The sequence below is a fragment of the Coregonus lavaretus genome (genome assembly GCF_964263955.1).
Source record: "Coregonus lavaretus genome assembly, chromosome: 3".
NCBI lineage: Eukaryota > Metazoa > Chordata > Actinopteri > Salmoniformes > Salmonidae > Coregonus > Coregonus lavaretus.
In genome coordinates this window covers 44,040,858-44,052,073 of record NC_139990.1, presented here as the reverse complement: position 1 = coordinate 44,052,073, position 11,216 = coordinate 44,040,858, and the positions used below count along the sequence as shown (strand labels likewise).

General features: G+C 43.0%; 2 protein-coding genes across 8 annotated transcripts; both read right to left on the bottom strand.

Moving 5' to 3' along the window:
- Positions 1-300: 300 nt before the first annotated feature.
- On the bottom strand, positions 301-3,848 carry LOC311115698 (sorting nexin-10B-like). Of its 2 annotated transcripts, none has more exons than XM_084157331.1 (6): positions 3,744-3,848; positions 2,914-3,025; positions 2,655-2,701; positions 2,231-2,332; positions 1,646-1,864; positions 301-976 (listed from the first exon to the last, which is right to left on the bottom strand). In XM_084157331.1, the coding sequence occupies exons 2-6, from the start codon at positions 3,004-3,006 to the stop codon at positions 892-894; spliced, it is 546 nt and encodes a 181-aa protein (XP_084013457.1). In that variant the 5' UTR covers positions 3,007-3,025; positions 3,744-3,848; the 3' UTR covers positions 301-891. The 2 variants fall into 2 exon arrangements, with proteins under 2 accessions (XP_084013457.1, XP_084013458.1); XM_084157332.1 differs by having other exon boundaries at positions 957-1,004; positions 2,601-2,701.
- A 763-nt stretch (positions 3,849-4,611) lies between these two features.
- Positions 4,612-9,118, bottom strand: LOC311114272 (chromobox protein homolog 3-like). Of its 6 annotated transcripts, none has more exons than XM_084157169.1 (5): positions 8,549-9,118; positions 8,222-8,436; positions 7,814-7,967; positions 6,884-7,038; positions 4,612-6,420 (listed from the first exon to the last, which is right to left on the bottom strand). In XM_084157169.1, the coding sequence occupies exons 2-5, from the start codon at positions 8,428-8,430 to the stop codon at positions 6,300-6,302; spliced, it is 639 nt and encodes a 212-aa protein (XP_084013295.1). In that variant the 5' UTR covers positions 8,431-8,436; positions 8,549-9,118; the 3' UTR covers positions 4,612-6,299. The 6 variants fall into 6 exon arrangements, with proteins under 6 accessions (XP_084013295.1, XP_084013297.1, XP_084013296.1 ...); XM_084157171.1 differs by having other exon boundaries at positions 8,889-9,118; XM_084157170.1 differs by having other exon boundaries at positions 8,961-9,118.
- Between the last annotated feature and the right edge of the window lie 2,098 nt (positions 9,119-11,216).

The following is an 11,216-nucleotide window of genomic DNA, read 5'->3' as shown; positions in this document are numbered from 1 at the left end:
GATTCATTGTTCTATGTCATTTCCAGTATTATTTTGCCATATAAAGTGGTAGAATGTGACTAATTAATTTAGTGATAAGGATGGTTGAATACAACAATACTGCACTCTACTGGGCAGATGTAGGCACACCGTTTGATCAAACCCAAAACGTAGTTTCCATCATTTGACAAGAACAGGATTAGTGTTGTAAAACCGAGAACATTCCCTTCCTTTGCAACCACAATCAGGAACACTATCAAAACACATTATAAATGACTTTATTTACAGTGCATGCATGAAGGTATCCTATATAATCCCAGGACAAATATTTACATCTTTCAGATTTTTGGACTTCACAAATATTATTTAACAAAACTAGACAGACATAAACACATATATTCCCTCACCATCTTCTCTGGAAAAATGAAGTAAAAAAACTGTTCTGATGGCAGAAAGACAAGGTAGTTATGGTGACAGTAGTTTTGAGAAATGGATTACAAAAAGCTGTGTGCAAGCCTTATTTCAAGATGAATGAGAGCAAACACAGTATTGGCTGAATCCCAAATGGTACCCTATGACCTACATAGTGCACTACCTTTGACCAGAGCCCTACGGGGTGACATTTGGGATACAGATATTGTGAGTTAGCATGTCCTGATTGGCGGTGATGTTCCTATGAAGAGACAGACATGCTGAGAGTGTCTTCTTCCTGGTTGTGGTTAGGTCTGGTCTTATCAGGCAGAGACAGAGCTAGGGTCTCTTCCTGGTTGTGGTTAGGTCTGGTCCTATCAGGCAGAGACAGAGCTTGGGTCTCTTCCTGGTTGTGGTTAGGTCTTGACCTGTCAGGCAGAGACAGAGCTAGGGTCTCTTCCTGGTAATGGTTAGGTCTGGTCCTATCAGGCAGAGACAGAGCTAGGGTCTCTTCCTGGTTGTGGTTAGGTCTGGTCCTATCAGGCACAGAGCTAGGGTCTCTTCCTGGTTGTGGTTAGGTCTGGTCCTATCAAGCAGAGACAGAGCTAGGGTCTCTGGTGGAAAAATACACACATACTGTACAATTCAATTCAGCTGCACTGGACAGAGAATGCCAATTCAGCTGCACTGGACAGAGAATTCCAATTCAGCTGCACTGGACAGAGAATGCCAATTCAGCTGCACTGGACAGAGAATGCCAATTCAACTGCACTGGACAGATAATTCCAATTCAGCTGCACTGGACAGAGAATGCCAATTCAACTGCACTGGACAGAGAATGCCAATTCAACTGCACTGGACAGAGAATGCCAATTCAACTGCACTGGCAGAGAATGCCAATTCAACTCTACTGGACAGAGAATGCCAATTCAACTGCCCTGGACATCATATAATATCCCTTTCGCCCTGCCTGTTAGGTTTGACTTTTACATACATTGTGCGTGTGTGTGTGTGTCTGATGTGTGTGTATGTATGTACGTATGTGTGTGTATGTATGTATGTATGTATGTGTGTGTGTGTGTGTGTGTGTGTGTGTGTGTGTGTGTGTGTGTGTGTGTGTGTGTGTGTGTGTGTGTGTGTGTGTGTGTGTGTGTGTGTGTGTGTGTGTGTGTGTGTGTGTGTGTGTGTGTGTGTGTGTGTGTGTGTGTGTGCGTGTGTGTGTGTGTCTGTGTGCGTGCTTGTGAGGCCTACCTACCTAACAGAGTCGGAGTCACAGGACTCCTTGCGGCTGGTCTCTAACAGGTCCTCCTGGGAGTGGAAGCGTCGCAGTTTGCAGCCGCAGCGCAGCACGGCCTGGGACACAGAGTAATGGCTTCTCCCTGAGGCGCAGGCCTCTATCTTGGACACCCCCAGGTCTGACTGCAGGAAGAGGTGCAGACAGCTGTCTGACAGAAGCATATTACTCTCCAGGGTCCTGGGATGAAAGACCAATGGAACTCCGGTAATGTATCAACAGACCCATAAATACAAATGGATATTGATGAGTCAAATAGAAACTATTACACTGTCTATTGTTCACTACTGTCAGAAGAACAGAGGAAGCACAACCTAGTGTAGTCACGAGGAGGCATATGCTTGCCAAATGCTTGCCAATTCTTAAGTGTACGAAATGTTTAGTAGGCCTTTAACCCTTGAGTATAACCCTTGAGTATAACCCTTGAGTATAACTCTTGTTTTTCTAGTATTCTTTTATAACTTATTAGTATAATTTGTTTTGTAAATTTGTTGTAATGTTTGTTATTTCTGGTTTAATAAAGGTATAACCCAGGAGGACACTCACAGTTCAAGGAACTTCTGGAGGCCCTTCATCCTCTCTGTGATCTGCTGGGCGTTGTTCAGGCTGAAGAAAGGGTTCTTAGGCGGTAGTTCAGGTAGCTGGATCCTGGAAATGGAGACAACTCACAATCTAAACACACTTAAAGGGGTAATCTGGGATTGGTACATCCATTTTTGGACTGTTGAATTAATTATATATAGCCATATATTTTTTTAAAATATAAAATTATTGTCACCTTATATAACAACTACTAGTTAGAGACACAAGACATGTGGAAGTATTTTCAGTATGTACATTTGCTAAATCTTTTCCCAGCTATCTTAGGTCAATATACTATACATATAGAGTATGCCATCCTCCTATGAATACCCACATGAGTAGTGAGTTTGCCTGTAGTTTCTGCCGGAGCCATACGAACTCACTGTACCTTCTCCTCACACAGGAGATCTTCTTAGTGAAGCAGAGACTGTTGGTCTGAGGAGAGACAACAGCAGTTTAACACTGATATTCTATTATCTTTAACACTGATGTTCTATCATCCGTATGAACAGGCGGAGAGACATTAATCTAAAACTGACCCATACCTTAACCATAACCTTAACCTAAATTTAACTAATTCGGAAATTTAAATAATGGTTTGCACATCAGCCACGTCCCCTTCGTTTCCCCCCATTTTACATACTTACATGTATGCAGATTTCATAGTCCATGTGGGCATGCCAGAAGTCATTCTTCTGAATCCGCGGATCCCGAACCCAGACACTGATGAACTGCTGCATGGAGAGGAGAGGAGAGACACTGAGGAGGAAAGGAGAGAGACTGAGCCACGCTTAACTAAACTGTGGATGAGAAGTGAGAATGTACGGTCTGAGGCAAAGATGGATGTTTTAAGGTACAGAAATACAGGAAGTGTAATCATTGACTCACTCCAACTCTACAGATGTAGGATCTTAATTTGATCACTCTTTTGTTGCTGTGTATTGTCCATCGACAGCAGGAAATGCAAACTTGTAGTGTATTTTAGTTTTTAAAAGGCTTCTAAAGAAATTTCAGACTTGATTTGCCCTAACGAAAAATGTATCAAGCCATACAAAACTGTCCATTAATTATAATCCACATAATAATTCACATTTCCTGTTGCTGCAGGATTATTTTCCTGCTGTAGAAAACTGGCTCAAATTAAGATCCTAAATCTGTATATCAGAAAACCCTGTGTCTTTTACAGGTTGGTTATTTTACCATAGGGCAGAGTGAAAGCAGAAGTAGGACTGATCTCTCTCTTACACAATCTGATTTGGTGTTTACAGTCTGTTTTCAGGAGGAACTAAACATCATTAGATGTGTAGTTTTTCTAACCACAGTTCAACCTACTGAAGCCTGAAGAGACACCCACACCGACCCTCACTGGGCAACATTACCTACAGTACTATTACATGATCAACTGACAATGATATTTAAAATCTCAGACACCCATAAACTTCCCATGGAACTGATTGATTAAAGACTCCAGTCCTACCCGGTACACAAGGTTGTCAATCACTTCTCTCATTCTCCAAGTTCAGATCCTGATCAGATCAAATCCACAGTGGACTGGGGAATGAATGAATGGTGTGCTCTGAGAGTAGAGCTGATCCTTCTAGTCTTTATTACAGACAAACAGGTCTGAAGGTATCCAAATAGTCACAGGACAGAGGATTGAGGAACACCTTGTGCTGCTTCCATAAACCTCTGATATAAAACATGTTATTGTGTACCATATAAGGTTACATAACTGAGACATTTCGTCTGTATTTGTTGTTGGTCAGTTGGACCGTCTGACCTGGAAGTACCTAATAAAACACCATCCAGCCCTAGGATCAGGATCGTAACTACAACGGCCTTGATTTAACCATTGCTCTGTTCTCTAGTATGACAGTGTGTAATAACCAGCACTGTCTTTGCCTCCTGACCTGGATGAGAATTGCAACGTCACTGTGTGTTTATATGTGACATTGCAATGCTCATTCTGCTGAGCTTCCTCGTTTGAATCACATTTCATAGAGTACTTCACCTGCAAGTCCCAGGTGTGCTGGTGTCCATCCATATAGTCCATATAGAACAATATTTTCTCTATGGGTGTATCTCTTTCTCTTGTCATCAAATCTACTGAACAAAGTCTTAGTGTAGTTTATAAGGTACCATCTTTTTAAGGCGCAATCCTCAATATTTGCTGCTGATGATATATTCCCATTAATTCTTGAAGAATATAACTTCTAAATGCAGTCATGAGCTTAGTACAACTGTCATAACCCAAACTGGGATAGTCTTATTCCGTTGTTTGTGTTTGTTGTCATTTGAGTCTTTGTTAATGTGAATTATCTCAAAAACAGGACAGTAAAGGCGCACAGGGTGATAGCTACCTTTATTCACAGACAGACACTTCACAGATAAAAAGGTCAACCGGTACAGTAACTTAGTCAGAGGCAGGCCAGAACAAAAGGTTAAACAGATTGTCAGAGTCCCAAATGGCACCCCGTTCCCTATATAGTGCACTACAAATGAAATAGGGTTCCATTTGGGACGCAACCATTGCCCCATAACATTCCAGTCATGGGAGAGGTGCACAATGCATACAGTGTCAGTCATTTTGTGTAGGGACTGGAGTTTGTCCTGAACATATATGACCCATCAGGATAAACTCTGGGCCCCTTAACAAAACAATGATTTATCAGTAACAAATACAGGTTGGTGGATAAATATTTGGTTAAGAGTAGCTGAGAACAGGTGGTGACTGGGTCAAATGAACATATTCACATCAGATACACTTTTTCATATGTGACGTCACATTTTGATCACACTGTAACTCATAAAATCTCCATGGTCAGTAATACAACCATTGGTTTGGTTATACATCAAACAGCATACCATCTACTATCATCTTCTATATTAAACAGCATACCATCTACTATCATTTTCAACATTAAGCAGCATACCATCTACTATCATGTTCTACATTAAACAGCATACCGTCTACTATCGTGTTCTACATTAAACAGCATACCATCTACTATCATGTTCTACATTAAACAGCATACCATCTACTATCATGTTCTACATTAAACAGCATACCATCTACTATCATGTTCTACATTAAACAGCATACCATCTACTATCATACAACACTTTTCTACATTTGTCAGTAAACTAAATGTAACACATTCATCAACTTTGAATCTCACACAAAAAAACGTACAATATCAAGGATTGTAGCAAAAACGAAATGGTGCAGATATCATATTAGGTGGACAGTAGTTATCTATTGAGTCTAATGCACATTGAACCCATTACTATACAAGATACGTGTCCTATTTAGTAAAACCATAGATAATCTAGCACTTAACTCCAATACAATCACATGGGTTTCTGCTACAACAGTAACAGTAGTCAAAGTCAACAGAACACAGTGTCCACAGTGATTCAGTCTGCTACAGTACATGAAGACACTGGGAAAGAAATGCTAAGGGTTCGTTTCCACTCTTTAAACGTAGTGTAAGCACATCCAGTCACTTTTAAGTGCTGGATTTAAAAAATCAAGTCATGAAATCCAGAGCGATTCCCACACACTTCGTCAGGCTTTGACAAAGAGCTTCGGGTCGAAATGTTGCACAATAAACTGGGGGAGCATTCATCAGTGTGAACTGGGTGTCTGCCTTCATTTCATTTGTTTCAACTCAATCATAGCCATAGAGAGAGAGATAAGTCTCTATGAATGGTTCTGAACTCCACCACACTCTGCACTACATCCCCAAAGGCATTGTGACCTCACACAGCACCACAGGAAGCAGGAAGAGGCCCAGCCAACGCTGTAGAGGGCTTTTACACCTGCCACGATGACTCAATCTACCTGCAGCAGGCCATCGTTTCACACACTGTGCCTTTAATGTCAGCTCAAGGAGGACCTTGGTTCGGTGGATGAGAAATTAACCTAGGAGCTGCCTACAGATGCTTGTCAGTTCACCTCCATACTTGTGTACTCACATGCACACACTCACAGCAGGCATGCACACACACACACACACACACAACACACCCTTTACTGGTCCTCATCCCCAGAGTGCCAGGTGAGTTTCTCCTCGTAGAAGGCTACGACCACCTGAGGACACCTGGCGCTGGCCTCCCTGGCTGACAGCAGGGCCACCTCATCACAGTTCTTCCTGTACAGACACACAGACACACAGGCCATTATTGGAATTATTATCCTGTCCCTATGACATATGATTACATAGATAATATACATGATATTACACATTACACATGTAAAGAGAGAGGGAGACTACAAGCTCATTATAAACAACAGAGGGGGGGGGGACAATGTCTACTTTTTTCTGTTTGTCAGAGTAAATCATTATAACTACTTTGGTGCTGTTGTACAACCAAAAGTCTTTACCAGAAATGACTAGTAGGATTGAGGAATGTAGCCTACACTAGTCTGTTGCTGCCTGGCATACAGTCAGGAAGACAAGAAGAACCAGTTGTGTGACACAGAGTTTTTATTTGGGCCTTTTGGCTTTTAGAACATTCTAAAAACAACAGACAACATCTGCCAACTTTGGAATGTTGGTGTTAGTTGGAGTTAGTTGGTGTTTGTTGTGGCAGTATGCAAGCGGTTAACTGTACCATTTGACGAGGAACATGAGCTCTCCGTGTCTGTCTGTGGAGCCGATGATGCGTTCAGGTTCCAGGGGGCAGGTGAGGGTGAGGTCAGTAGGAGATACAGACTCCTGGTCAGCTGCCTCCTGGAGGTCATTTTGTCTCTGCTTGCTGTACACCTGCTGGGAGGACAACACAACACAGCTGACCTGTCAGAGGGATCTCCTGTTGTGATGAGTTAGTGGAGCGTTATAACACAGCTGACCTGTCAGAGGGATTGACTCGGTTTAGTAAATAGTAAATTTTTTCTTAACTCTATTTCTTGAACTGCATTGTTGGTTAAGGGCTTGTAAGTAAGCATTTCACGGTAAGGTCTACACCTGTTGTATTCGGCGCATGTGACAAATACTATTTTATTTGATCTCCTGTTGTGATGAGTTGGTGGATCGTTATAACACAGGTGAGGGTTTTTTCAAAGTTTTTTTTTATAATTCTATAGTACTATGTGGAAGCTCAGTGCCAGTCGTGGAAAGTGGAAACATTTGACTCCAAGGGGACAATGAAACATGTCTATATCGGGAACAGAATGTCTGGAACATGTGGATATCATTCTGGAATTAGAATGCCTCCTTCCTGGTTCTATTCCTATATCAGTCTGCTGAGGTAACTTTTCCACATTATTGTGGAGCTTTTATCATAATATAACAAATGTGCATTTTTGGGTACCGGTATTCTTATTCTATACCATGATCATATAGTAGTGGACCTACATACACACAATGATCTAGAGATCAGTCTTCTATTGAGATTAATAAACACAATGATCTAGAGATCAGTCTTCTATTGAGATTAATAAACAAGGATCTGATGTAGCCGACCTGTCTGTCATCCCAGACCTCAGTCACTCTCTCATCCCAGATCTCAGTCACTCTGTCATCCCAGATCTCAGTCACTCACAATCTCAGTCTCTTGTTCTGCCAGTTCCTCTTTGGGGACTAGCTCTGTCTCTTCCTCAACCTGATTCTCTCCAGACAAACAGAGGTTTCTCAGGAACTCTTCTATCAGTTCAGGACAGACCAAGTTGTCCTCCGGTTCCCAGGTGTTGTCAGCACTAGTGGCAGAGGCAGAAACAGTGTGAGTATGTCTATGTACAGCAAACTTCTAATATTAGCCATTGAAGACATGAATGGAATTCATAGACTCTTAATAACTAGTCTAGGATACACATTATACGTCCCAAATGGCCCCCTATTCCCTATATAGTGCACTAATGTGAAATTATTTTCAAGAGTAGTGCGCTAGGGAAGAGCGTGCCATTTGAGAGGAACCATGGTCTATCCAACTGTGTTGAAATGCTCTCCTTACTCAGTGAATCCTTTCCACTTCAGATAGTACTCTACTCTTCCATTGGAGACCCTTCTACTGATGATCTTCTCAACCACGAACTCCTGGACGACTGGGGGTGTTGTTGTTGTTGTTGGTGATGGTGTTGTTGTTGTTAATGGTGGTGGTGTTATTACTGTTGTAGTTATTGTCTCTGTCTTCCTCTGTTTCACATTCTGCTTCTTTCTCATTCTAACCTGCAGGGGGGAAATATATACTTTAGTTAAGTGTAATTCAGAAAAATATTATTCCGAAAAATGTAGTAGCTTATTGAATTGTATATTGTGAAGAGGCTATGGCTGTATTCACCCCTCATCTTAAAGATTACGTTAAATCGTTCACGTAACGTTATTACAATGTAACGCGAGCACAATATCGAGGTCCAGACAGAATATTGTCGTCATTATCATCATCATCATGTGGTTACAGTCTAGCAGCCTCCGCTAGACGGGTCATCGATAGATAGGCTAGCGCGTCGTCTTTCTACTAAACATTGAAATCGCGCGTTTTGTACACATCTACTGTTGGATACACATCTATTGCTATTTACTAAAAAATTGTTTACCGCGGGTGAGCTGGTGAAATTACTAGAGGCTGCAACAATGCAGACAGCAGTCACTGACAAACATACACTAACTAGACGACTTACAGTAAATGTATCGTATGATGAACGCAAATGTAGACTAGAACATGTCGAAGGCTATTGCTAATAAACACGTACGCTTTCAGTCCAACTTTGGCTGTGACAGAAATACGCTACGCTGTAGCATACGCTGGAGCACGCCGATACAAAAACAATTGAAATGTATCCCGTCGTTCGTTAGATGCTTAACCAAATGCAACAATGTTCCAGTGTGTTTACAAAAACTTTTCATGAATGAGTTAAATAAAGATGGCCGGGTTGGGTGCTCGGAGGAAGTGGTTGCCAAGGGAAGAGGTCAAGTCAGAAAAACCGGGAGGAGACAACGCGACATCCGCCAATCACAGACGGATCGGATTGTCTGCTCTGTCTACAGTGAGAATTCGCATGTGCTTACTACTGTGTAATGTAATAGTAGGATTTGGCTACATGCTATAATGATGATTGCTGATTGCCGACGGGCATGAGGGACAGAAGTTGCCTACACTATTAAAATAAAGTGTTTTGTAACACTAACACTAGTGGGAACTGAGCTGCCACAAACGTTAAGGAGACGAAACCTTAACTTTGCTGGAGTTTTGAAACACATGGGTGTAAGGTGTTATGAGACAGATTTAAGGTGTAGCCTATGGAAACATTCATCCTAAGGTGTTCTGAAACATGACGTGGTGTGTTGTAACGCCACATAGTCAAGAGTTGTGGAACACCATGCCAGAGACTGGGAGCACTAACCAGGTAAAGAATGAAAACACTATTATGATGTTTCGAGTCCTGTTTCATGCAGAATTAGACCCCTTCTCTTTTGATGTCGTTTCCTCGACCTAAAGCTCCTAAACACTATCATTGTGTTTCGAATCCTGTCTAGTGTACCATTGGAACCCTTCTTCTGGAGTTTCCAAATACTGTAAATGGGAGTCCCTCCTCTTATTGTGTATTCCCTGCTCTTATAAGGTGTGCTGATAAACTCCTCATAGGTAATTCCTAAAGGTCAAATGTATGGTATTATGCTCAAACAAAGGAAATGAGAAAATATACACTGCTCAAAAAAATAAAGGGAACACTTAAACAACACAATGTAACTCCAAGTCAATCACACTTCTGTGAAATCAAACTGTCCACTTAGGAAGCAACACTGATTGACAATAAATTTCACATGCTGTTGTGCAAATGGAATAGACAACAGGTGGAAATTATAGGCAATTAGCAAGACACCCCCCAATAAAGGACTGGTTTTGCAGGTGGTGACCACAGACCACTTCTCAGTTCCTATGCTTCCTGGCTGATGTTTTGGTCACTTTTGAATGCTGGCAATGCTTTCACTCTAGTGGTAGCATGAGACGGAGTCTACAACCCACACAAGTGGCTCAGGTAGTGCAGCTCATCCAGGATGGCACATCAATGCGAGCTGTGGCAAGAAGGTTTGCTGTGTCTGTCAGCGTAGTGTCCAGAGCATGGAGGCGCTACCAGGAGACAGGCCAGTACATCAGGAGACGTGGAGGAGGCTGTAGGAGGGCAACAACCCAGCAGCAGGACTGCTACCTCCGCCTTTGTGCAAGGAGGAGCAGGAGGAGCACTGCCAGAGCCTTGCAAAATGACCTCCAGCAGGCCACAAATGTGCATGTGTCTGCTCAAACGGTCAGAAACAGACTCCATGAGGGTGGTATGAGGGCCCGACATCCACAGGTGGGGGTTGTGCTTACAGCCCAACACCGTGCAGGATGTTTGGCATTTGCCAGAGAACACCAAGATTGGCAAATTCGCCACTGGCGCCCTGTGCTCTTCACAGATGAAAGCAGGTTCACACTGAGCACATGTGACAGACGTGACAGAGTCTGGAGACGCCGTGGAGAACGTTCTGCTGCCTGCAACTTCCTCCAGCATGACCGATTTGGCGGTGGGTCAGTCATGGTGTGGGGTGGCATTTCTTTGGGGGGCCGCACAGCCCTCCATGGGCTCACCAGAGGTAGCATGACTGCCATTAGGTACCGAGATGAGATCCTCAGACCCCTTGTGAGACCATATGCTGGTGCGGTTGGCCCTGGGTTCCTCCTAATGCAAGACAATGCTAGACCTCATGTGGCTGGAGTGTGTCAGCAGTTCCTGCAAGAGGAAGGCATTGATGCTATGGACTGGCCCGCCCGTTCCCCAGACCTGAATCCAATTGAGCACATCTGGGACATCATGTCTCGCTCCATCCACCAACGCCACGTTGCACCACAGACTGTCCAGGTGTTGGCGGATGCTTTAGTCCAGGTCTGGGAGGAGATCCCTCAGGAGACCATCCGCCACCTCATCAGGAGCATGCCCAGGCGTTGTAGGGAGGTCATACAGGCACGT

Excerpts from the sequence above, each read along its gene's own strand:
- LOC311115698 (XM_084157331.1), bottom strand. The coding sequence starts at position 3,006 with ATGCAGCAGTTCATCAGTGTCTGGGTTCGGGATCCGCGGATTCAGAAG. Across the intron at positions 2,333-2,654 it reads ATCTCCTGTGTGAGGAGAAG|GATCCAGCTACCTGAACTAC; the intron begins GTACAGTGAGTT and ends CTCCATTTCCAG. Across the intron at positions 1,865-2,230 it reads CTCCAGAAGTTCCTTGAACT|GACCCTGGAGAGTAATATGC; the intron begins GTGAGTGTCCTC and ends CTTTCATCCCAG.
- LOC311114272 (XM_084157169.1), bottom strand. The coding sequence starts at position 8,430 with ATGAGAAAGAAGCAGAATGTGAAACAGAGGAAGACAGAGACAATAACT. Across the intron at positions 7,968-8,221 it reads AAGTGGAAAGGATTCACTGA|TGCTGACAACACCTGGGAAC; the intron begins GTAAGGAGAGCA and ends CTCTGCCACTAG. Across the intron at positions 7,039-7,813 it reads CAGAACAAGAGACTGAGATT|CAGGTGTACAGCAAGCAGAG; the intron begins GTGAGTGACTGA and ends TTGTCCTCCCAG.